The sequence below is a fragment of the Pseudorasbora parva genome, chromosome 24, assembly GCF_024679245.1.
Source record: "Pseudorasbora parva isolate DD20220531a chromosome 24, ASM2467924v1, whole genome shotgun sequence".
Lineage (NCBI taxonomy): Eukaryota > Metazoa > Chordata > Actinopteri > Cypriniformes > Gobionidae > Pseudorasbora > Pseudorasbora parva.
Window position 1 is genome coordinate 20,102,494 of NC_090195.1, and position 27,400 is coordinate 20,129,893.

Sequence of the window (27,400 nt, forward strand, 5' to 3'; positions counted from 1 at the left end):
GTGGGAAAATGTCTTGATGTTTCTGCACATCAAGAGCGATGAATCTGCTGATCAAATCTGCGATATGGAACGGCACGAATGCTCCGTCACTGAAATCTTTTTATATCTGTCTAGCTGAGATCTGGGTGGTGGGTGTGAGAAATACTGCTAACCCTTTGGATGAGGAAGTGTTGTATCTGGGCTCTGTAGACTCCTAACGCTGTGAAGCACTGACCAGATGACAGATGAGAATATTATTGCTTTTCTCTCATTTGTCTCCAAAGCCTAAACACAGCTGATTGGGCTTCATGTCAGAGAAATGAAGACTCGAAAGACTCAGGTTGGCTTGAACACAGTATATTGTATCATTTAATTTATTATCTTTAAAATGTTCTATTGTGGGTTTTTTTCATGCTTCAAGGAAATGCACTCAACAGCAGTAACGATATATTACTTCAAGTAACCAAATCTAAAGCAAATCCATTCCATCTGGATATTACGATCCTTGTCATCAAATTTACTACAACTCACAATGTGATTTTTACAGTGTTCTGGCCATGCAGGTGCACGTCTTAATCTACTTCCAACATGAGTGACTTTTGCTTAAGTCTGTGAAATCTCCATTGACAATCTGATCAACAAGATGGCTTGATGTAATGCAGCTTTCATGGGAATATCATCATGATATAGTGGTAGATACACAAAAAAAGAGCTAAAACAGATCCAAAAAATGAGGGCTACACACTTGTGCTCTCCTTTAACAGAACTACCTTGAAATCAATGTTATGACAGCATCCAGGCACAAGGCCAGACAGAATTTGCATGCAAATTCTTCTATAAATGTTGACCAATCAGTGTGATACATTTTTACACTCTAAAAAAGAAGTAAAAAGTAAAAAAAAAAAAAGTAAAAAACAACCAAATGTTGGGTCAAATATGGACTAACCCACCAGTTGGGTTGTTTTAACCCAGCGATTGGGTTGTCTTAAACAAATATTTAACCCAACCGCAGGATTCAAACAACCCAATTGCTGGGTTAGTCCATATTTGACCCAACATTGGGTTAAAACAACCCAGCATTTTTTAGAGTGTATGTGATGCATCAGAGTTTTGAAGTCTTTAAGGTTGCATTAGGAGCTTGTCAGTGCATTAATTTCAAATGCTTTTCTCAAACCACATCATCTTCAGTACTGTAGTTATAAGAGCTTCATTATGCATTGAAGCATTGGATATCATTTAAACACTTCTGTTCTGAGTTCAGTATAAACTTTAAGTGGGTTTAATAGACTGACTCATAATATATGCATGAGTGTAACCTTCCAAATACATTAAAATCCAATGATTACACATTTACATTTAATCAGATGGGAGGGCAACTAAAACTAATACCAAAACAGTCGATATATGTAATGATGGCTGAGTATTTGGCTAATGTTTACATTATGGCATCATTGTCTCCAATATTATTTCTTTGCCCTTATAGCTTGCATCAGTGGGACCCACTTTGACTTCTGAGATGAGGAGGCAGAGGGCTGTTTCAGAGCTCTAGGGTTCTGTGGGCCGTCATATTCATCAACCTCAGAAGTGATTTCCATCTTCTGGATGATCAGCTTGAGAAGATTATGCTGTTTCTCCATCATAGAGGACATTTCTTTCAATCTGAAGGGAAAAGCAGATCAAATATAATTCATACCACTCCATATTGTACGTCTGATAAACTCAATTTAAAGTATACAGTAGTTTACTCAAAAATAAAGATTCTGTCATTCCGTTCTTCTTCAGAACACAAATTAAGATATTTTTAATGCCATCTAAGAGATTTCTGTGCCTCTATTGAAAGTCAGTTCACTCAAAACGTTGACACTTTCATAAAGAGAATCTAGCGGTTTAATCCAAACCGTCTAAAGAGACACAATCAGTTTTATATGATGAATAGATTTAATTTGGGTTTATATCCACATAACACAGACGTAAAACATAAACAGATGCTGTACTTGGTTGACACACAAGAAAAAACTTCATTGGTTCTTGCTGAAGCTCAAATGTGCTGGCATAGCAGACAAAAATGAACCTCATTGTTTCTGCCGCGTCATGCAAATATGCTTCAGCTTCTGTTTACTAAAAGAAAAAGAAAAAAAAGCATATATGAAATCTAATCATCTTATAAAGTGATCAAGTGAAGGGAAGTCACCTTTATTTATATAATGCTTTATAATAATAATAATAATAATAATAATAATAATAATAATAATAATAATAATAATAATAATAATAATAATAATAATAATTCGTTATATTTATATAGCACTTTTCTAGGCACTCAAAGCACTTAACATAGAAGGGGGAATCTCCTCAACCACCACCAATGTGCAGCATCCACCTGGATGATGCGACAGCAGCCATATTGCGCCAGAACACTCACCAGACACCAGCTGATTGGTGGAAAGGAGACCGAGTGATGAAGCCAATCATTATATGGGGATTATCAGGAGGCCATGAATGACAGGGGCCAGTGGGCAAATTTGGCCAGGATGCCGGGGTTACACCCCTTCTCTTTATCGAAGGACATCCTGGGATTTTTAACGACCACAGAGAGTCAGGACCTCGGTTTAACGTCTCATCCGAAAGACGCCTTTATACAATACATACTGTATCAAAGCACCTTTATAGGGATAAACAGGAAAATAATGATACAATAATGCAAACAAGAGTTGACTTCTGCTGTAAACCATGGTGTAAGGTAATTGAATACATGTACTGAATTGAAGTATCTTAAGGCAACTTTTTATTGAGTATCCTAGATATTAGCAACTTTTACTCTCTACTTGACTAAATATTTTATACACTCTCAGAAAAAAAGGTACAGTGCTGTCACTGGGGCGGTACCCTAAGGTACAAAAGTGAAAAGGTACATCTTTGTACCTTTCTCACCCCTAAATGGTACATATTAGTACCTTAAAAGGTACATATCAGTACTTTAGGAGTGCGTATTAGTACCTTAAAGGTACATAGTCATACCTTAAAAGTACATATTAGTACCTTTTCAGGTTTGTACCTTAGGGTACCGCCCCTGTGATAGAAATGTACCTTTTTTTCTGACAGTGTAAGTATATGTCTAACCCCTTTAGGTCCTACTTGCCCTGTGCAGACTTGAACCCAAGTTGCTGGCATCAGAGGTGGGCGCGCTAACAAGGACTGTAAAGGCCGCAGCCGCTAGTGCACCTCTAGAAATCAGGGGAGTGAGGTTTACCTGCACAGCTCTAACTAGCTGGCCTCCATTACACTCACCCCCTAATACTCACTCCTATCTGTCATGGCACCAATGTAACCCCTTAGGTCCTACTCACCCCCCTCTGTGCTGACCTCAGATCCAGGTCGCCAGCATGGGAGGTGTGTGCGTTAACAAGGAGACATTCAAGAGAAAATCTTGACCAGGACTACAACCCTGTATGCATTGAAGCAACTACCATGTGATTGGTTGATTAGATAATTGCATTAATGAGAAATTGAACAGAACAAAGAACAAAGAACGGCACTGAAGTCATTCTTAAAAAGGGAAGATGTGTTCGGAGTTTTGCCGACCGGATACATCGAAAGTTTAATCTGTCAACGAGCTCTGCTTCACCTTCGTTGCTCTGGTTGGTTGTAGAGCTATCCTATCGCGTGCAGAGGGAGTTTGAAAGACAACCGTTTATCCCGCCCCTCGGATTGAGCTGTCTATGGTGAGTTTCCAGACCAAACATCTTGATGTGGGTCTGGCTTGTCAGGCTAGAAAACAAGTGATGTCATCGTCCAACACTCCTGTTATCATCCAATAGTATCAGTGCAGACTAGTATCAGTAATATTATGTGTCCCCTAAGCAAGCCAGAGGCAACAGTGGCAAGGGACCCAACACCAACTGTTATATAAATGGAGAAAGAAAAAAAAACCTTGGGAGAAACCAGGCTCATGTCTTTTCAGAAGACTTAGATAATACCGCTCCCTTTAGATTTAGTTTACAATCTCTATAAGATATTTCTGAAGTGTCAGTTTCATGTGTGTTCCGGAGATGAACAAATAAGTCGCATGGGTTTGGCAAATGTTAAAAGCTATATATTTAAATATTACTTTGAAAATTATATAAAATCACATTATCTGAAACTGAATTAAAAGTGGGATAGGTGGGGTATGAGAATCAGAGCTAACTCCAATCAAACTCCAAATGATGTCAGGTTGATGGTGTAATAGCTGATGAACACTAGGGGCTGCTCTCCTACAAGTCTAAAAGGGATGTGATACTCAGATTTCAAAACTGAAGTATATAAGCTTTATTCTTACTTATGCATCCACCTGATTAAATATTAGAGGTGCATTATTTTCTAGCACATTACTAAAACGTGTATATCGTATTCTCCAAATATTGAGTAGAAGTTTCATCTTAACCATAAATAATAATAATAAAAGAAAACTTATATAATACCCTAAACAAATACAGAATTTTTATTTTTATTTTTATTAATTAATACATCTTAAAATACTAATATGCATACTTCAATGGTAGTTAAGTTACTTCCTAAAGTACAGTTTTTTTTTTCTGAAAGATTGTTTTATAGGCTCAATATTATAAAGTCCCACTTCCATTGTGATGTTCAATAAATAGAAAACTAGAAGTTCAAGCGTTCCTGAGTAAACCAAAAAGAGGGGTGTTGGAAAAAAAAAGATCACCTGTTCTTCTGTTTGTGCAGCTCTCTCTCTAGATGCCCTCCCTGCCGTGAGCAGAGGTTCAGACGGGTGCGAACTGTGTTTTGGATCTCACCATAAATGAAGACTTGCATCAGCATTTTCTGTATAACAAGTCATTGTCATTGTGATATGTTAATATTCACTCAAATGTTATTTATTGAAAGCATTAGCTCACAGTAATGTTTTAATAGACAAACCTTGCATCTATTGGGATAAATGGTGATAGATGATTTGTCCACTCGCTTCAGGAACCAGTAAGGTAGTTTCTCCTCAAGGACAGTGTGAAGATCTATCTGTAATGATTAATGTTATGTATCATGCTATTTATACTTCAATTAATAAGTGTTTCCTGTGTTGACATATTCCCTATTGAAACATGTTTTATTAAGTTTTTTTAAACAGCTCATAGTTTGTATCAAAGTTATGAATGCTGATTTTACTTGAATTATTTCTCATTCTAGTAAAGATTTGATTGGACAAAAATTTAACACACCTCTGAGTACAAGATGAGTCATGTTTATATTACAATATTTTAATGTGAATAATAAAATAATACAATTAATAATACTAATAATGTTATCTTTTTTTTTATTTGAATATACTTTAAATGTGATTTATTCCTGTAATGGCAAAGCTGAATTATCATATATATCATATACATAATTATCATATTATAAGTAAAATTATATAAGATATTTTTTCTTGTTTTATGGAAAATACAATCAAAATGAAGTGAGTTACTTAAAACAAGCAAAATTATCTGCCAATGGGGTGAGAAAAATAATCTTGTTTCTGATTGAAAACTTGTTTCCGTCCCAATCAGAAATAAGATTTTTTTTTCTCACCCCATTGGCAGATAATTCTAACACAAATAAGATTATTTTTCTCACCCTTTTGGAAAAAATTACAGGGGGAAAAAAAACTTATGTAATTTTACTTATCTAGTAAATGCATCTTGAAGAATATTTAGATATTTGGACTTCTAAATAAGAAGAGCATTTTTTTGCAGTGTAAACAGTTTATCTGAGATACACTTAAAATCTTATAGACATAAAAATAAACACCATGCAAATCTCCAATAGTGAGTTAATGATGCGTCTTTAAATCTTACTAGGTTTTGTGAAACAATTTAGAAAAATATTGTTGAAAATATACATCAATTTATATTCAACCCAGTCTCCTCACCTGCATGGCTATCCGTTTCATCTCTGCATTTCTCTGTACCTCTGCGATGTCTCCAACTGCCAAACCAATCTGCAACATGATTTAGACAAATAAGACTAATACATCCTGACAAATTGCAGCTGTCATTAACAACAATAGCTGGCTTCCAGCAAGCAAGTGTTGAGTGTCCTACCATTAGGTTCATGAGAAGAATAGGCATAAGAAGCACAAAAAGCACAAACACAAAATAGGTGACCCCGGGGAACGCCATGTGGCCTTCTTCATAAGTGTTCAGAAATGTGCCCTGGTAGTTCAGCTCTCCCACTGTCATCACAAATGTCTGGGCTAGCGCGAGGCTGATGGAGTTGAACTCAGCCTGTTGTAAGCAGCAAACAGTAAACATCATTAGCAAACTGCAACAATTTGCCAAGACTTGACGGGTCTGTCATGCCGAGCTGATATGATCTCTCTTTTTGGACGTACCCGGTGGAGCATCAAAGCGTAGAAGGCCAATCCGAATGCCAGCAAAAGGAAAATAAAAAGAACCATGATGCACACCAGGGTCCTAACGATTCCACCAAACATCACCACGTAAATTCCGATTCGCTCAAACCTGTCGTGAAAACGGCATAAGAGTTTAAATGTTCAATACATACTTCTGTCAATCATAGTAAATGCTAAAAATACATTTGTCTTCACAACACTAATGTTTAGTATGAAAATGGATATTCCTTTTTAGATTTGCTGGAGTACATATAACACTGTAATTAAATAATTAACATTTCTAAAGATTAACTTCAAAGGGAACAATTATGTAATTTTCGCCACTGGTCGCTTTTCAAAACAAATTCGTAGCTTGATGGAGCCTTGATTTCGGGGAATCATGGGGGTTGATGTCATCACCTCTGGATATTGGAAAAGAATCAGACAGGCTGGGGGCAGAAATCATATTTATGGATGAGCTAATGCATTAAAGATTTATTAACGTTTCTGTTGTATGAAGCAGGGTGGGGCTGAAAGCAGTTGGAGCGGAACAAGGCCGCTGGAGCGATTGCTAATGATAGACAAGTGTGACACACGACTTGAGAGCAGTGGAGATTTTTTTAAGCAGCAGACGACCGCTTCCGTGTTATGTTATAATGCTACTCTGTGCATTCGCTCTGTGGCTACTATGAGACACTTCTTGCACACTGCAGCGAGCTAGATCCATATTAGGCATGGCAAAACATGGTAATTAAAGGGATACTTCACCGCTTTTTCATATTAAACTATGTTATTACCTTAACTAAAATGAGTTGATACTTAACTCTCTCGTATGAGTGCATGCACTTAATCTCTCTGACAGGCGCTGACGATCTGATAGCATTTAGCTACACCCACTAAGCCCAGTTCATTCACTATGGTACCAAACAGAGATCTAGCTAGAAGCGACCAAACACCTCCACATTTTCCCTATTTAAATACAGTGCCACGAGTAGTTGAACAATCAAGTATGATGACATAAAATAAAATGTGGCGCTATTCTATGGCGGAATAACACTAGTGAGCTTCGACTCGGCGCAGTAAAAAGTCCTGGCTTAAAAATCCTCCCTCGCATCTCCCCCTCCCTCCTATTGACAGAAATGAGAGACTGAGGGAGAGATGCGAGGGAGGATTTTTGTGAGCTGAGTTCTTACAATATCCCAGATGTTTCCAACTATTTGTTAATTGTGAGAAAATTGCTTTTTTAGGAACCAGGATGCCTGTCAATGGTGTCATATCTGCTTTACAGTCGGTTTCCGATTTTATTTAGCAGAAACGCTTTGCTCTTACTGTAGTGTGCAACAAGTGTCACAGCAGCTGCTGAGCGAACGCATAGAGTAACGTCATAACATAATTTTAAACACACTTAAATGTATCTAATATGATAAACATGGCTCCAGCAACTGTGTCCCGTCATAATAAAAGTCCCGCTGCTCGCGAGCTGTGTGTTGCGAAACAATCGCTCCAGCGGCCTTGCTCAGCTCCTCAACACTCAGTCCTGCTCTGCTTCATACTTCAGTAACGTTAATAATCACAGTCATAAACATGATTTCTGCCCGAGTCCTATCCTGTTTTTTTCCACTGGCTGTGAGGTGAAGACCACATGTCCCAAGATTTTGCGCTCAAACTTTGCGTCGTCAAACCACACCTTTCTTTTGAATAGGCACCCTCTAGCAGATGGAAAAGTTACATAGTGTAACTTCAAAATAGACAATGGTTATTAAAAAAAACTGTAATAATAGTTCACATTTACTGCATTTTTTTAATAAAAAAAATTCAGCATTAATGAGCACACTTTTTCAAAAAGATAAAAATGAAAAGACTCCAACTTTTGAATGGTAGTGTATTCTCTGAGTGTAAAAAAATAGGGAGAATGAACACTGAATGTACAATTAAATATTAAATATTGACCGATACTGATAAATTATAAAAAATCTTGAATATTGACGGATAACTTTTTTTCAATATATATTTAGCATTTCTTTGAGTATATACAGTACATTCAATTCATAGTGATTAATCAGCATATCATGCACTGCAATTCATTTGATCAGAAATGAACTGATTGGAACCCACAGTTAAGATCTTTGATATATAAATTTGTGCAAGCATAAAATGTGATTATTCATATTAAACTGCAATAGAGGAACACTGCCAGCCATTAAATCTACCTCTGGAAGTAGAGCAGGAAGCCGATCCATGAAGTCAAAATGGCGAAAGCGCCAGCCTGCCATTGCCACGTGTTGTCTACACTGAAGCACATGGGAATGACAAAGACTAAAGAGCTAATAGCTGCACTCCAGTCAGCAGGGTTAGAGAAGTCCGTAAAGTAATTTATTCGCTACAACGTGAAAGACATAAGGGGTTAAACAAAATCACCTTTAGGTTCCAAACATAGTGCAATTTGAATACTCTCACCAGTGGCAAAGACCTTAGAACAATGCATGCAAATTATGAGCTGTGTTTTATAGGTAAATCACTTGGCTGCAAGGTGGGAATCCCCATAGCAAAGGCATGTGTATTTAATGTGTATCGTGACATTTATGATTAGTGGCGGTTTGATTGCCCTCTGCTGAGAGTCTCTGTATGAGAGGAATTTATAGTGGATGCATCATGGGAAGTGATAACATGACTATTACCTGCTGAGCCAACTGCACCAGCTCTTTGCAAATGGAATACACGTTCATGACAAGAACCATGATTATGCAGACTGAGATTAAACATTTTTGCTGGATGGAGGGAAGAGAGAGAGAGAGAGAGAGAGAGAGAGAGAGAGAGAGAGAGAGAGAGAGAGAGAGAGAGAGAGAGAGAGAGAGAGAGAGAGAACATCATTACAACATTATCGCCAAATTAAATCACATTTACATAATCGGTGTATCACTTTTCATTCATAACCCAACTAGCATATTATGCTAAATAAGATTAAAAAAATCAGATATGGTGTGTGCATGTTCCTCAAACTCAAAAATGTATAATATTAATGCCAACTTGAGTTTTATGCTCAATTTCTCAAAAGATAAATAGTAATGTGTGTACACGATTAGACATACTTCATTTCATGGAGATAATAACCTTGGAACTGATGAATAAGTGTTAAGTTGATAGATGCCATTTAGTTCATAATGACACTCACTAAATGAAGTAGTAAAACATGTACAAGGTTATAAGGAAGTGAATGCAAATGTGAGAATGGAGATGCATGTGCTTGTAAATGATGGCTTAGAAAATTGGCTAATTGGCTAAATAAGGCATGGGATGATAATATTGGTGAGCCATTTCAAAGGACAAGTTCACCCCCTGTCACTAAAGTCCACCCTTAACGCTGCCCATTAAATACTTGAATCCCACTATTCTATACAGTTAGGTTGCCTGGCTATCACCAGACCAAGCTCAATTTAAGATTGAACATTGGTCTGGGGAGTCTGCTCTGTATTTACTACTGCACAAGAGGCGTGATCAACGAGCATTATACAAATGACTCTGTACGCAATTGGATAGTCCTTCAACCAATCAGACCACAAGAGGCGTGAGAAACAGACACCAACCTACTGTTCTCTATCCATCATCGTGTTAAACCCGCCAATAGTGTGCCAGGTGGATAAGCCAGTCTGTGATTGATTACCGCAAAAGTGTAACAGAAGCAGTAGAAATTAATGTACAGGACTGAGTTAACGGGCGAAATTAAATGGCCAGCAGATCAGGCTGGGTTTACCCAGTCTACCCACTTTATTTCCACTTTTTTCCTGTTTAAAATAAGCGCTTCTCTAAGCTTATATGCGATGGGGAAAAGGGAGAAGAATGAGTTCAGGAAAAAGGCGGAATTGAACTTGGTGCAGTCGCAACAAAAGTTAACGCCACCATATTACTCTCTACACCACTAGCCCAATCAGACAATAGTGGGCAGTTAGTATAAATAGACTCTGACAACAAGACCATTCGTTTTTATTCACTCCTTCAAAAGTACTATACAGGTCCTTCTAAAAAAAATAGCATATGTGATAAAAGTTCATTATTTTCCATAATGTAATGATACAAATTTAACTTTCATATATTTTAGATTCATTGCACACCAACTGAAATATTTCAAGTCTTTTATTGTTTTAATACTGATGATTTTGGCATACAGCTCATAAAAACCCAAAATTCAAAAAATTGGCATATCATGAAAAGGTTCTCTAAACGAGCTATTAAGCTAATCATCTGAATCAACTAATTAACTCTAAACACCTGCAAAGGATTCCTGAGGCTTTTAAAAAGTCCCTGGTTCATTACTCAAAACCGCAATCATGGGTAAGACTGCCGACCTGACTGCTGTCCAGAAGGCCATCATTGACACCCTCAAGCGAGAGGGTAAGACACAGAAAGAAATTTCTGAACGAATAGGCTGTTCCCAGAGTGCTGTATCAAGGCACCTCTGTGGGAAGTCTGTGGGAAGGAAAAAGTGTGGCAAAAAACGCTGCACAACGAGAAGAGGTGACCAGACCCTGAGGAAGATTGTGGAGAAGGACCGATTCCAGACCTTGGGGGACCTGCGGAAGCAGTGGACTGAGTCTGGAGTAGAAACATCCAGAGCCACCGTGCACAGGTGTGTGCAGGAAATGGGCTACAGGTGCCGCATTTTCCAGGTCAAGACACTTTTGGCTACAGAGAAGCAGCACTGGACTGTTGCTCAGTGGTCCAAAGTACTTTTTTCGGATGAAAGCAAATTTTGCATGTCATTCGGAAATCAAGGTGCCAGAGTCTGGAGGAAGACTGGGGAGAAGGAAATGCCAAAATGCCTGAAGTTCAGTGTCAAGTACCCACAGTCAGAGATGGTCTGGGGTGCCATGTCAGCTGCTGGTGTTGGTCCACTGTGTTTTATCAAGGGCAGGGTCAATGCAGCTAGCTATCAGGAGATTTTGGAGCACTTCATGCTTCCATCTGCTGAAAAGCTTTATGGAGATGAAGATTTCGTTTTTCAGCACGACCTGGCACCTGCTCACAGTGCCAAAACCACTGGTAAATGGTTTACTGACCATGGTATTACTGTGCTCAATTGGCCTGCCAACTCTCCTGACCTGAACCCCATAGAGAATCTGTGGGATATTGTGAAGAGAAAGTTGAGAGACGCAAGACCCAACACTCTGGATGAGCTTAAGGCCGCTATCGAAGCATCCTGGGCCTCCATAACACCTCAGCAGTGCCACAGGCTGATCGCCTCCATGCCACGCCACATTGAAGCAGTCATTTCTGCAAAAGGATTCCCCACCAAGTATTAAGTCCATAACTGAACATAATTATTTGAATGTTGACTTTTTTTTTTGTATTAAAAACACTTTTCTTTTATTGGTTGGATGAAATATGCACATTTTTTGGGTTTTCATGAGCTGTATGCCAAAATCATCAGTATTAAAACAATAAAAGACCTGAAATATTTCAGTTGGTGTGCAATGAATCTAAACTATATGAACATTTTATTTTTATCATTACATTATGGAAAATAATTAACTTTTATAACATATGCAAATTTTTTGAGAAGGACCTGTATTAGTGGATTAACATTTATAGGGACAAGTGAATAAGGGTTTTGGGGCAATTTTGGAATCAGGCAAAACCTGTCAAAATGCTGCTTGTCAAAAATATAGAAAGGCATCAAGGCACGTCCGAACCTAATGTTGGCTTCACTTCCTGTCTCCTGAGATACCTTTTTGAGAAACCCCTGAGATCAAGTTATGAAGGCAAAGATGTATGCTTTGCTGCCTTTGATATCCAACAATCCTGTGTTCCATTCTGTGACAGTTGAGCTAGGAAATAAAGATGGCGTCCGAAAGTTGCGCTTACTGGTCAGTTTGTGTGTAAATGTACGATTTTGACCAACATTTTCCACTTCTGATTTTTTATTTTTTATTTTTTTTTTTGCGAGAAATGTTTGTTTAGTTCTCAGCAAATCTCTCTCTCTATTTTGCTGTTGATTATTTAACTGTTATGCTGCCTTAAAAGTCTGCCCATTTTGTGAGGTGCCTTCATGCACAGTCACTGCCTTACAAGTCATTGGGTGCGTTTACATGTACGCTCTTAAACCGATTATACCTAATAAAAAACTGATTATTTAAATAAGCTGATTTTTTGAGTTATCAGTTTACTGGTGTGCATGTAAACGCACCCATTGTCTGATAAGGCAGCAAGGGGACAAGTCAGCTTCCTAGGTTTTCGGACTCAGCAATTCACTAGCAATTGACAAATGACAACCTGGTTCAGATGTGGTTGATTAAGGTTGGAGCTAAACTCTAGATAGTAACTCATCAGGACAAAAGTCGCCTACCCCTGATCTAGACCTTAGCGTTACAACTTATTTTACATTGTGACTTTAAAACCAGATTTTCATGTAGCAAACTTTAAAGAAATATTAACTCTTTCCCCGCCAGTGATTTTTTTTCATCCACCGCCAGAATTTTAGATAACTTTCACAAAACTTTTGTTGTATGTATATCTGAACATGCATTATGTCAGAAAGAACAGAGCCTCTGCTTTCAAACAAACAAACAAAAATGTTTCTAAGTTCATGCATTGTTTTAATCAAAACTTGAACGTGGGTAAGTTTAATAAAAAAGCAACATTTTGAAAATAGTTTTTTCGTCAAAGAGCACATCATGCATTAGCAACGCTTTTTATCACTTGTTTCTGCTTCTGTTTTACTGTGTTTTAATCTGGAGATTTTGTAGACTTTCAGAAGATGCGTAATAGTGCCCCTACCATATAAAAGTGAAAACATGGAAAGCCAGAAAATTGTTGATTGCTGATTGAAATAAAACAAATTTGACCTCATATTCTGTTAAAGAACAGTATTTGTACAATCATTTTTCTTACAATAAAATAAATGGTTGTACTTTATTGCCTTTGATTTGTATACTTATTTATATAAATGGAAAGTGCCCTCTAAATGGTCTCATAACAGACAGACCCTCCCATGTGTGTTCACACTGTTGATGTGTAGCACCACATTTAGAAGATGGCTGTGAAAAGACAAAATACTATATTACCAATTCTGTAAAGGATTTATAATAATTTTACTCTCTCTTAGCATTTATAACATTTGTGACTTTGAAAAGTAATTCACAATCAATATGATTCCCATTTAAATTCAACTACCATTATTCTCTTTCACATTCACCTTCTCTGGTTGTCTAAGACAAGTATCTCTAACTGTTATTTGTCTCACAAATTACAAAACTCTTTGAGCTCATCTATTCCCTGAAAGAAACGAGAGAGCTCTGAATAGAGGCTGTCTACCTCACTAAAAGATACGGGCACCATGTTGACAGATGTGCCATTGGTGGAAATGTCCTGGCTCGGTCTCAGATTGAGGATGAGATATGTGAGGGGCAACAAGCCAAGCAGGTAGACTGCCAGGTTGAGCAAATGAACCTTGCTTCCATAGGCCTTCCTGTCCGAATAAAACACAATATTAGAATATTCAATATTGTGCTTATGTAAACAAGTCTATGTGTTTGAAGTGATGTTAAGACTCCAATGCTATTGTTAACCATACACACAAAAGAGAAAAAGAAGAAGAAAAAAAACAGTCACTATGTTGTATAGGATATAAAAACAAGCGAGTACTTTCTGTTCATTGTTCGGATTCATCAATGAGTTTTTACCCCTTTTCCACCAACATTAACCGGGTGTTAGTTCAGAGCTAGTGCTATTGCCGTTTCGGAGACTGACAAGACTTCTAAGAACCGATTTGTTTTTCCACAGGTTAGAGACCCAACACAGATCCAGGTGTCGATTAAGACACACAAGCCCTAGGAAAACACTAGCAGTTTTGGAGAAGGGTCCAGCTCTGGCTTGGGTGTTCCCGTCATGAAGCAAGAACGCTTATTGGGGGTTCCTGGTAGCTTCTCATCAACCAATTGTGATGAGTTTCTCAAGGCACATTGGGTATGATGTAATTTCACCTTCCATATGCGTGATTTTTTCCCTAAGCAGAATCGCCCTGCAACCGATTCTAAACATTTCATTGACCATGTTAATCACAATAACGATTGCCTACACCCAACCCTGATCCCTAAACCTACCCATCACAAGAAACATTTTGCATTTTTATATTTTCAAAAATACATAATTTAGTAAGTTTATAAATCCATTTACATTGTGGACACACAGACACATAATGTTTCGTTATAGACATACACGGCGAATCACATGTAGGGATGATGGTTCGTTTAGGCGTAGAGATTCACGTGGAATCACAAGGCGTAGACATACTCGCGGAGAGCTCAAAATGCGTACAGATAACATGCCACTTGGCTTTAGAAGGTGCCGTGTATGTTTACGTAAATTCATGATGTCATGTTGCAAGATGCTAGATCTTATTTTGAAGCTTCTGTTTGAGAAAAACTAACTAGTGAATGTTGAACATATTAATCCGGATGTTGACAGCTAGCAGTTCAGCAGAAGAGGTGAAGAAGAAAACGGAAACCAGTCTGCAAAAACGGTAACCCCCACCAGCACGATAACGCCAATTTGTGGCCGCATTTAGATGATATTATAATTTTGCCTAAGCACAGAAAAGATTCTCACCATGTGTGTGAGCTGGCAACAGTGCACAGCACTAAAAGTATTTTAGTGGAGTTTGTTGGCATGGGTTGGAGCCCTGCACACACTCCCATTGCTGAGGTACATGTCATGAGCGGGGTCCCTGCTGAATAATTATTTTTGATAAGATGGATGATGAAATGTTGCAAGATCTCCAATTTCCATTGATTCTGTCTAGTTCCAAGTCAATTTTCTCATCGCTGGTTAACTCAAGAACCAAGTCGTCTTTGTCACCACTAGTTCTAGTCTCCTTTGTCGCCATTGGCACTGCTAGTTCAGCCCAGTCCCAAGTTGTCTTCCCTGCCACTGGTTCAGCCCAGTTTCAAGTCGTCTTTATCTCTGCTAGTTCAGCCCTGTCCCAAGTTGTTTTTGTGACTGCTGGTTCTGCCAAGCGCCAAGTCTTCTTCATTGCAGCTGGTTCAGCCTCCCTCTACCTCTTCCTCCACTGCCAAAGCCTTCCAGTTCCTCTGCCTCGGCCCAGCTGTCTCCCTTCAGTTCCTCTCTTCTCCTTGCTCTGCTTCAGGCTTCTTAGACCTGTACTCCGCTTCAGCCCCGCTCCTTCAGCTCCACCATAGTCTGTCATTCCTCAGGCTTTGCTTTGGACTTGTGAATCTCCTGCTGCATCTCGATCCTCCACACCACCATCATCCTCAGTCTCACTGACTCCTCCCAGGTCTGCCAAGCCCACACCTTCACCTCAGTCAAGACAGCCTGTAGCTCCACCTTTTCCCTCCAGGTCTTCAGGGGCACCCTGGCTATTCATCATTTTCATTCTTCCTGGCTCTCCTCCTATCACGACGTTACCTCCGTCAGTCTGGCTCCATCTTGGCTACTCCCTCCATCAGTGCTGCTGTGGACTTTCCAAAGCAAAGCTTCCGCGAAGAAAAACAGTTTCAAACTGCTTTAAGCCTTTATCTATTGCTGCTAAATGTTGAAAATGAATGCTGAAAGGGTTAGTTCACCCAAAAATGAAACCGAGCCTAAGATTTACTCACCCTCAAGTCATTATAGGTGTATATGACATTCTTCTTTCAGACAAATACAATCGGAGTTATATTTAAAAAGTCCAGGCTAGCGTTAATCCCAGTAGTAGTTGTAGCTGTTTTTGAAGTCCATAAAAAAATGCAGCTGTCCATCAAATAACGTGTTCCACGCGGCTCCGAGGCCTTCTGATTCGAATCGATGCGTTTGTGTAAGAAAAATATCCATATTTAAAACTTTATAAAGGAAACCTGCCTTGAAGTCTTCCATTGTAGCCATGGCTGCTTAAGTATTTAACAGCCACAAGATGGCGCCAGCGTTATGGGTCCTGCACACTGTGCGATTTTTCAAAATCCTTTGCGAATGTCCCTTGTCAGACTGTACGAACATGATCCCTGTGTCACACTGTAAGATCTCAGTGGTCATTAATGTCAGACTGCACGATAGTTTAGGCACGCTAAAAACGGACGCGCGCAAGAAATCTCACCCGGAGCTTTATATCATCAATGAATGACGCGTTCAGTGACAGTGAGCTGCATTACACACGGGACTGAAATGCTGGCTACAAATAAATTTCTAGCTCTCGTTTTGGTCATAGTTTGTCTTGAAAAACCGAGATATTTGACTGTTGTCGCAGGAGAAGTCACTCTGCAGGATTCTGTGCCAAATCTTCTGACACTGCCAGAATTTCATCTGAGGTAAAATTTGATCGCAGAGCTCATTAATCGGCGGCCGGTGAACATGTCAAACTAACGACCAAAGACGTCAGATTTTAGCCTAGGATCTGAGGAATCTTTTAGGATTTCCTAAATTTGTCTCAGACGGCCAAATCGTGGCCAAAATCGCACAGTGTGCATCCGGCTTTAGGCATAGAAGTAGTACGGTCAAGATAACTCGTAGTACCCGGATGAGCGGTTGTTATCTGGAAATAACATACCGCTGGAATGCGCAATTGACCAATCAGAATCAAGTATTTCTTAGAGCCATGTAATAAAAATAAATAAAATCTCCTTCTTAGAGAGAAATGTATTTTGACTTGACTATTCTTGTTCCTACCACAAAAAAGTGCTCTTATTTAAAATGCATGCACATTACTGCAAAGTGAACAGTTACTGTACTGTGCTTGGTAGTGGTCAAAAACAATTTACACATTGACTTCTGAATTGATCTCTTCTTGTAAAGTCAGAGATGTAAATTCAGACAGCAATTACATTTTTGAAATGAATTGACCAGCAATTGTTTACCTGTGTTGCCGTGGAGAAAAACAATGACATTCTGGATTCAAACAACAGTAAAAACACTAGCATTTGTAAATGTTGCAATTACCTTACACACCCATGAGAAACAATTACCATCTGACTAGGGCTATAGTGAATTAAAACATAGAACTGTAGGGACTTTCTGAGAGGTTTACAATATATCTTTAACATACCACTTCATCTCGAGGTATTTTCGGCTCACGGGATGAGTGAGGAGCTCCAGACGGTTGTACCGCACCATTGCCTAGTGAGGTACAAGGGTTATGATTTATTCTCAAACCAAGATGCAAAATAAATCAGAAGTTTGTATTTAATAATGTGTACTGCACAATACAAGTCAAATGTCACTAGATAAAATGCTCATATTTTCTCCTTTAATACTCTATTTTACATTGTTAGAAATAATGAGTACCTTGATGGAATGTAACCTATTTTAACATGATTTAAAGAGACTTACATTCATAGCTGCCAATGGTTGGAAATGTATTGTTTTGTCTGTTTTAGCATACTTCATCAATTGTATAGGAGCCTGAAGCCACTGAAAATCGTACTTAATCTGCCAATATAATAAAACATTTTTTTATAGCATTAATAAAAATATATTTATAGCATTATTAGTTCCCGTGAAACTTTTTGCACATTTGTGGTAATCTTACATGATAATCTGGACTGTTGGCGTCATGATCAGACTCTTTAATACACCGGTCCAGAAGGTGCTGTTCAGAAGAAAGAGGGGTTTCATGTCAAAGAATTCATCAACAATACCTCAAAGATTTTCTTGAGTTGGGAAATTAATAGACAGACCATGAAAGACTCTGGGAGGAACTCTATGATGTCCATCACGGCACAGCGGGATTTTGCTTTAAATGTCTTTAATGCCTCAGCAAACCTGCAGTGAATTAATATGTCTTTGTCAACCGTTGGCACACTAAGAGGAGAAAAATATAATAGGTTTTAAAAAATACATTTTTGTAAATATAAACCCTCAACTTATTCTTTAATAGTGTTCCATTAAAAATCCTACAGAGAAATCGTTTTTAAGCTATTTTTGGGTTGTATTAAAAGGGAACAGGAAACTTAAGGGGGGGGGGGGGGGGGGGGATTCTGTTTCATGCATACTGAGCTTTTTACACTGTTAAAGACTTGGATTCCCATCCTAAACATAGACAAAGTTTCAAAAACTAATGTTGGATGTTTGATGGAGTATTTCTGTGTCAAAAATACTCCTTCCGGTTTCTCACAAGTTTCGCAGAGTTTTTTTCGAGCATGGCTCGGCTTGACGTTAATAGAGCGGAAGGTCCTTGTATGGGCCGTACGGGCTCTTCTCCTGGTAGGGTGCGCGAGCGCGCGTGAATAGAGCAAGAGAGGAAATGCACGCCCATAAACACTCCGAGCCACGCTCCATTTTATTCCTATGAGTGACATCAAGCGACTTTAAAGCTTCAGCACAGCATTCCGGGAAGGCAGCGCTGCATTTGAACCGATTTGAACGCAGAAATGACGGGAAGCTTGACAACATCGCTTCAGTCGCGTCGCAAAGTGGATCTCCACCGTTCACAGCTGTCAGGACTTCAACAAATCATACCAAAGAAGTGTGTTTTTGACAGACCGGTCCCAGCGATAAAGGTTCGGTCCTGCTTTGGAAGCAGCCGGTGAGTAAAACTGCTTCAAATGTCTATGCTGTTGGCTATCGTCGCGTGAGTAAACATCAGTAAACAACACGATCGCGTGCTTCGGTTACTCGGTTACTCCATTGTTGTTCTATGTATAACGTTACACTAGTCTGACATGCAAAACCGTTTTGCTTGCTACTGCTAAGGTTTAGTCGCATACAATAGTCCATAAACCAAATCATGTCCTCATAAACTGTGAGTAAAGACACACAAATGTTGACAGGCCACTAAATACAGTACATACCACAGAGACGGACGTCCTGCTGTTGCTGTTTTTCCTGTTCAATTTATTTCAGCCTCCGAATGATTCTGGATCATATATCTATTAGCTGAGATCGATAGCCATGAGTTTCTCCACGCTTGAGGATGTCACCCATTTGCGCGCTCGTCATTCTTTAGCTCCGCCCACACGATACGCCTCCAGGCGCTCGTTTTTTTCCGGAAAGACTTGATCCAGCCCATATTTCTTTTATAAATATAATAAAACTAAAGACTTTTCGGAGATATGATGGATGAAATACTACTCTATAGGTACTCAAGATTGACATGAGATTGACTGAAACTGAGTGTTTCACCCCCCCTTCAAGTGTTTATTGCTGTCTCATTTTAGGAAAAAGTGACATAATGGCTTTTTTTCTTTCTTGTTTTATATATAATGGCTATTATCAAGTAAATACATTGACAAATTGATTAAAATACTGATTTGGTATTAAAGAATTTTAATTATCTTAAAGCTGAAAACAAAATGAACACTTCAACAACGTTATTAATTCAATATTAATTCATATATTATTATTAATCAATATTAATTTATATTAAAATGAATACTGTCCTCCAAGGCTTTTTTGTTTTGTTTTTACTACAAGCATTAACTTTGGGGTGTCCCAGTAATGCAAGGCTTTTAGCACGGCCATCTTGAATGTGGTGGTCTCCTTACCTCTCACTTTCGATGGTGGCATTCACTACATCTTTTTTTTCATTTCGTACTGCTTCATGCAAAAAAGAGTTGTCAGCATTGTTGAGGGTGATTTCAGCTCCTCTGTCCAATAACAGCAAAACAGCACCTACATGTCCCGCTTGTGCAGCAACGTGAAGGGCTGTGTTCTATTAAAGCATACATGTATAATTAAAAGACAGTTTCATTCAAACTTATCATAAACGACAATTACTTTCATTAATAAATACTGTATAGTAAAAGTACACAAATACAATTTTGGAAAAAGCATCTAATGCTCAACAAGTGTATTTATAATAAGCATTTATTTGACAACATACAGTAAAAGCAGTAATATTATTAAATATTATTACAATTAAACATTTCTGTATTCTAAAATGTAATTTATTCTTGTGATGGCAACACTGAATTTTCAGCATTATTACGCCAGTCTTCAGTGTCTCATGATCCTCCAGAAATCATTCTACTATGATGATTTGGGATTCAAGAAAAATGTATATTCTTTGATAAATAGAAACATTATCAGATTGTAAACGCCTAATTAATGAACCTTGCTGAATAAAGGTATTAATGTCTTTCTTCACAATCTTGCTACCAAATGTACTTTCAAAGTTTAGTTTCCCATAGCTTGATAATAGTATTTTTCAAACTGACTGTGCTCCACGGGTATTGTTATGCCACTCACCCCATCTTCATTTATTAAATCTAGTAGTTTGACATTGGCTGCGAGGAGGATTTTCATTGTCTGTGTGTATCCTTCAGCCGCAGCATGATGTAAACAGGACCAGCCTTTGTAATCACTAGAGATTACAAATGAGATCACAAAATTACAAATTAAAAAAAAGATTACTTATGAAAGAACATCCAGCTGAAATAAACTCACAACAAAAGTGCATTTTGTGTAGTTGGCACTAACCTAGCTAAAAAGTAGGAATTAATTTTTTTATTTTAAAATATGTTTACTCATTCGTGACCTGATAACAGGGTTGCTAACAATATATAAACTATAAAAAATTATAGTTACTTGAAATAAAATATAAAATAAAAAAATAGGGCCCTATCATCCCCTCCATTAACTGTCACATTATCGTGGTAGAGGGGTTTGAGTACCTGAATGATCCTAGGAGCTATGTTATCCGGGGCTATACGCCCCTGGTAGGGTCTCCCAAGGCAAACAGGTCCTTGGTGATGGGCCAGGCGAAGAGCAGTTCAAACCCCATTATGAAGAAAAGAAAAAAAATCAGGACCGAGAAGTCGCCCAGATTGTCGCAGCCCCATCCTGGAGCCAGGCCTGGGGTTGGGCTTTGCATGCGAGCAACTGGTGGTCAGGCCTTCCCCCATGGGGCCCAGCTGGGCTCAGCCTGAATTAGCGACACTGGGCCACCCTCCCATGGGCTTACGATCGTAAGGGGCCTGTGCATAGTGGGTCAGGCGGTAGTCGAGGGCGAGTGCCCAGGTGACCCGATCTTTGGACATGAAAAGTGGCTTCAGGGACATGGAACGTCACCTTGCTGGCAGGATAGAAGCCTTTTGCGAGAGCTTTTGCAGGAGGTTGAGAGGTACCGATTAGTGATAGCCATTAACCAACTGAAACATGGTCTCAAGTCAATGGCAATTATTTTGATGTTTTATTGTTATTTAAAGAGTGCATTGGTAATATGTGCCTATAAGCAGGGGCACAATGTGCATACACTTTGCTCATTAGACACAGAGGGATGCAGAGTAGCACACAAACATTTTTAAATATTAAAAATAAAAGGATCTCTATCTGGAGAAATGTTCTGTTTTTTTGCTCACAAATTCTGCCATGTAAATAGTGAATCCGCCATGGTGTAAGCACAACTGGCTTTGAAGTGATGGGGAGATGAGAGTCTGATTGGCTTATTGTATGTTATGCACAAAACACACTCATGACTCATTAAGAGAATAGGGACAACCCTTTTAGATCATGCTCTAGCAAACTAGCAAAAGTGGATTTGGACACACCCTGTGCACGCCGTGCATTTTAGACCATGCGCTTAGATCGTTAAAATAATGCCCTTAAACATAAACATGTAAGTTGACATACTAAAATAAACTAACATAAGAAAATTGCTGAAACTTTAATTCAAACCTTTGAGACAGCGCTCCTCTTCGAAGCAGCAGGTCCACTACTTGTGTGTGTCCCGCCCTTGAAGCAAGATGGAGGGGTGTCAGACCCTTTTCATCCCAATCATTCAGCATTTTGGAGTCTGTGAGGGTCTCCAGCAGCCTGTGGCATGTGTTTAAACGCCCATATCTGACAGATATCAGAGAAAAAAATATATTAACAGGTCTGGGATTATGTGAAATGTGAAAGTTTGAAGTCATTCTGCATTCATTTGTATAAATTCCCATAAATGGTCAGGAATGATGTTATTGTAGGTCAAAATAAGAACAAAGATCTGGCTTTGCTATAGTTCTGACTACATTACAAACGCTCTCACTCTGCAGCGAAGTGAAGTGCTGATTTCTTCTCCCGTGACTTTTGACCCAAGAAGATATTGAGACCGAGCATATTTTTGACCGAATCGTGAATGCCAAGTTTGCAGGCGTAGTGCAGAGGAGTGCAGCCTTCAACATCCTCATCAGACAACATCTCCTTCACAGCATTACTCTGGAGGAGGCAATGGGTTCTTATAACTATATACAGAACATACGCATGTTCAAAACAATGCATTATGTAATAATCCATAGCACAGGGTCAGTTGGACTCAGGCTTTCTTTCGAAATGAAAGTGTAATGCATTTGACAAACTGAACTTGACGTTTAGAAAGATTTTCACACCTGTAAGACTGTCTCAGGAAGATTTTTCAGCCCTTTTGGTTGAAGAATGACAAAGTGGAGGAAGCTGCGACCTGCTTTGTCTTTGATTTTGAAATCGGCACCTTTTTCAAAAGGACAAAATGTTAAAAAATGCAGAAACATGCGTGCAAATCGTATTGAAGAAAAAAAATTGTTTTAAATTCATGAAAATGTTTTACCAATTGACAGTAAAAATGCAACGGTGTGCCAAGCACCGCAGTTGGAGGCCAGCAGCAGTGGAGAAAACCCCTTACAGTCAATGCAGTCAATTTCTGCTCCCTTTCCAAGACAAATGAGATCCGAATAACAGTAAATTACCGGCTTTATCAAAGGACATATGATAAGATAAAGAAATATTGGGTGGTTGACATTTGTCTTATCAAAAGATCCAAGCAATGTGGTTTGCTTGTTCACAAAGTGCACATACAGGTGTGAGTTAGGATGTTTTAACCACTCACAATCTCACAAAGCAGCCATTCAAACATTTACCTTTGAAATAAGATATTCAACCAACTCGACATGATCAAACAATGTGGCTCTATTAGGAAAAGAAAGTCATTGTTAATCATTGAAGCATGGGAATTAAACAAACAATTACAGATACAAATTCCAAAAGGACAAGTACCCCAATGGTATCACCATTATAAATACATTTGTTCAGTCATAGCAAAAAAGTGCTTTAAAATTCATAATAAACAAGTTGTACCAATATACTACACCCGCGCACGCACGCACGCGCACACACACACACACACACACACACACACACACACACACACACACACACACACACACACACACTTAAGATATTGGGTAACACTTTACTTGAAGGGGTGTGCATAAGACTGACATGACACCTTCATAATCATGTCATGACACGTGTCATGAATATGAAGGAGTTTTTATGCACGTTTATAACAACTGTCATTAAGTGTCATTCGCTTAATTATGTCATTTTTAATGCAATGATGACATTTCGGAGATGTCTTTGTTATGACAACTTGACATAAACCAATACATCATAACCTGTCAGTGTCTTTGTCATGACAACTTGACATTACCAAGACAACATAACCTGTCATAAACAGACATGAAATGACATAGCAGATTAATTATCAAATTTAAGAAACTACTTAGCTTTTTGGGTTTACATTACATTAGTTGCTAGGCAACGTGGGGGAGAGAACGCTGGCGTTGTCTGTTCGCCGCTTCTCCACCCACAAATCATGTTAACTTTACTATTAAATTTAGATTTTATTTTCTTATTTTTGTGAGTAGTCTAACAGAGCTACAATTGGGACTGTTGCTGGCAGCCACTCAGAGGACGTTATTTGCCGTTTTTTCACCGCTTCTCTTCTGTTTTTGTTTGAATTTGTGGTTGGTTTTGGTGTGAAGGACATTTGATGTTGCTCGCTGCGGCTGCTCTCTCTTCTGGGTGTCGCCTGCTCACTGGTGGTCTCCCTCGGGCTTGAACTGCATGGTGGCTGAAGTTTGCACCAGGCTAGCGTCATCAGCATCCGGCATGATGTTGAGATGTAATTTTTACTTGTTATTCATGTATTGCTATTTTTTCCCTTTGTTGCACTTTGAGATTCTTCGGAATGAAAAGTGCGTTATAAATAAAATCTATTATTATTATTATTATTATTAAACTGTCATGTGGTTGGTTTTGACGTTGGCTGTCATTAGGCTATCATGTCATGATTTTTTTATAAATTTAATTTGTCAATTACATGTCATTAAGTGTCAATACTCTGTCAAATTATTTTATAACATTGTCATGAATATATTTCCTGACCTAAACTACAGTGGTACAAGTTGAATTTGTCATTAACATGTCATTAAGTGTCAATAATGTGTCAAATTATTTCATAACATTGTCATGAATATATTTCCTGACCTAAACTACAGTGGTACAAGTTGAATTTGTCATTAACATGTCATTAAGTGTCAATACTCTGTCAAATTATTTTATAACAGTGTCATGAATATTTAGCTTGACCTGAAATAAGGCATCATGGAGGAAATCGTACAGAGTCATTAAAAACTATTAATATAACTCAAAATGATAGAGTGGCATAGACATACACCTATATGATGATGTCTATGGTGGCACCACTGGTTATGTGTACGCTGTAACAGATGTTGGCAGAGCCTCAGTCAGGTTAGTTTGTTTAGGTGTTTAATGTCAATTCAGTTTGCAGTAAGTAAAAACAATTCACAACAACGTTATTTTGGGTTTAATATACTTTATTTAAACTTTCGCTCACTCTTTAACGAATAGTTTGAGTTTATTCTTACCATTTCTTTGTTTGTCTGTTTGTTATGTCGGAGTCCCGTGTGCTGGTGCACCGTCAAAAGGGGCTCGGGCGGAAACGTTGGCCCTAGATATAATGTTCCGCCTAGGCTGTAGCGGCAACCATTCCTTGTTCAGCCCGGGGTGGGGCTCTAAAGACTATTCCTCTTATTTTTATACATCGGAAGATAATTTATAAAGTGAAGTAATTTGACAAAGTGTTATTTTTCTGTGTTTGTTTATGTGTGCATATGATGTTGATATATATATGTTTATTTTCAGTGATGCCAGTAACGCGTTACATAGTAACGCGTTACTCTAATCTGACTACTTTTTTCCAGTAACGAGTAATCTAACGCGTTACTATTTCCAAACCAGTAATCAGATTAAAGTTACTTATCCAAGTCACTGTGAGTTACTATTTTAGTCATTTTCCTTTGTAAAAACCGACAGCTTATCAAAGTTCTCAGCCCGAGGGCTGGAGCCGTGTTTTTTATTTATTTATTTTATTTTTTACATTGTTGCAGCCATTAAAATAGTTCAGTTTTGTTTTTAATGTCAAAGTAGTTATTTTTCGTTTCGTTTTTTATTATCCTAATTTTGTTTGTTAAATTAAAGTTTATATAGGCAAGACAATTCAAGAGTTGGTTTGAGAGACTAGGCTATTAAACATGCGGTTAACTCACTGGGTCGTCACATAAAAAAATTAAAACTTTAATTTAACAAACAAAAATTGCTCCAAACATTTTTCTAAATGAACTTAAAAAATAAACGAAACGAAATATAACTACTTTGACATTAAAAACAAAGTAGGCTAGTTATTATACCACCACAAAGGCATTTCTGACGAGCTGAGGCAGCTGATAGATTAGCCTACTGCTCACAACATGCTCGCAACGGTGCTCAAAAAACCCGAAACGGGCTACACAATCTAAACAAACAAAAAAAAAAGTACAGGCAGGTTGTCTTATAGCCTACCTTACACTTCAGCAAAATTAATATAAATCCGATCTTCAATTCCCGCGGTATTTGCTCATTTAACGGAGTTCACATCAAAGCAAAAGATTCCAGCATTTTATTCAGCAGCTCATTTTAAATTCAATGATCGCAATATGAGAGAGAGAGCGACCTAAGCACTGGTAAGATCATTAGTCTCATTATTTTATATTAAAGATGATTGTGTTTTGTGTGACTTATTTTAAAGTTTCATTTACGGCCATATGCGTTGGCTTGCTTTACTCATCTGCAGCGATGTTGCATTTGCACCGTCATATCTATCTGACTACAACATAACACGCTCTCACACATTTATTTTTTAATTATTTGCCAGGAGTAAAATTTACACATGTGGTTTAAACAACCAGATATATTTACATTTGTCCGGTTTAGTTTGAAATGCTTTCATGCACCTTCTGAATTGGTTTGTTTGAGTGATCGGAATTAAATACGTCTGGAAAGACTCTCGGAAGGCATTTAGGCCCACTCCTGGTCATTTCGCAATCAGATAGATACCTGGTCAGAGAAAACGAATGAAGGAACCAGTTGTAAAAAGGCCATAACTCTAGCAGCTGTGCTGAAGATACGGACTCTTTAACCCTGCGCGAGCCATATCTTGACAGTGGCGCAAGCTATCATGGTCTCATGTTGTTTCCACCAGCACATCTCATTGTTCATTTTAATTATTAAAATAAATATAAAACGAAGGAGAAGCCTAAAAAAGGGGGCGTAAAAAAGTCAGGACCGTCAGTCTCGGGCATAAATACAATAAAGTGTGTTGCCAAAAACGGTTGTCATTTCTATTTTGAGGCGGCAGCGGTGTTGTCGGCAACTGCTGAATGTAACTAATAAAGTAACTTGTAATCTAACTTAGTTACTTTTAAAATCAAGTAATCTGTAAAGTAACTAAGTTACTTTTTAAAGGAGTAATCAGTAATCAGTAATCAGATTACTTTTTCAAAGTAACTGTGGCAACACTGTTTATTTTGTGTAATGGCCATTATTTGTGTACGTGTTTTCCCCTTTTTGCGTTAATTGGTGCTGGTCACCTATAAATTCATGCTTTGTGTTTTTAAGAGTCAGTTCTGTGAGAGGGCAGGTCTTAAAAATTAAATGATTGATTTTATTTCTCGAACTCCTTTTCATATTTTTAAGACATTTGAAATTGTCTATTATCTAACCTTCTGTTGAAGCTGGTGGTTTTATTTTTAAACTTAAAAAATAAAATAAAACATTATGAACTGAAAAATATTAATGATGCTGTTATTAAAAAATTATTTGACAGCGTATTAACACCTAATTACATTTTAATGACAAATTAAACTTGTGCCACTGAAAAAAATTTATGACATTATAATGGCCTCAGTCAACATCATTACCAACCACATGGCAGTTTAAGGTTAACCCTATAAGATAAGTAGTTTCTTAAATTTGATAATCTGTTATGTCATG

At 38.2% G+C, this 27,400-nt stretch overlaps 1 protein-coding gene across 1 annotated transcript in view; it reads right to left on the minus strand.

Annotated features, from left to right (window-relative positions):
• Window positions 1-1,079: 1,079 nt before the first annotated feature.
• The window catches only part of trpa1b (transient receptor potential cation channel, subfamily A, member 1b), a 48,260-nt gene continuing 21,939 nt past the window's right edge, over window positions 1,080-27,400 (minus strand). The window contains exons 9-28 of the mRNA XM_067434626.1: window positions 23,146-23,194; window positions 22,836-22,935; window positions 22,639-22,739; window positions 22,299-22,468; window positions 21,947-22,111; window positions 20,519-20,633; window positions 19,816-19,982; window positions 18,010-18,133; window positions 17,862-17,921; window positions 17,663-17,761; window positions 17,379-17,449; window positions 13,658-13,811; window positions 9,028-9,117; window positions 8,560-8,729; window positions 6,350-6,479; window positions 6,060-6,242; window positions 5,888-5,956; window positions 4,900-4,995; window positions 4,685-4,803; window positions 1,080-1,638 (exon numbers count right to left, since the gene is read on the minus strand). Of these exons, the coding sequence (XP_067290727.1) occupies window positions 1,443-1,638; window positions 4,685-4,803; window positions 4,900-4,995; window positions 5,888-5,956; window positions 6,060-6,242; window positions 6,350-6,479; window positions 8,560-8,729; window positions 9,028-9,117; window positions 13,658-13,811; window positions 17,379-17,449; window positions 17,663-17,761; window positions 17,862-17,921; window positions 18,010-18,133; window positions 19,816-19,982; window positions 20,519-20,633; window positions 21,947-22,111; window positions 22,299-22,468; window positions 22,639-22,739; window positions 22,836-22,935; window positions 23,146-23,194 (2,428 nt within the window). The 3' untranslated portion in view covers window positions 1,080-1,442. The remainder of the gene's footprint in view (window positions 1,639-4,684; window positions 4,804-4,899; window positions 4,996-5,887; window positions 5,957-6,059; window positions 6,243-6,349; window positions 6,480-8,559; window positions 8,730-9,027; window positions 9,118-13,657; window positions 13,812-17,378; window positions 17,450-17,662; window positions 17,762-17,861; window positions 17,922-18,009; window positions 18,134-19,815; window positions 19,983-20,518; window positions 20,634-21,946; window positions 22,112-22,298; window positions 22,469-22,638; window positions 22,740-22,835; window positions 22,936-23,145; window positions 23,195-27,400) is intronic.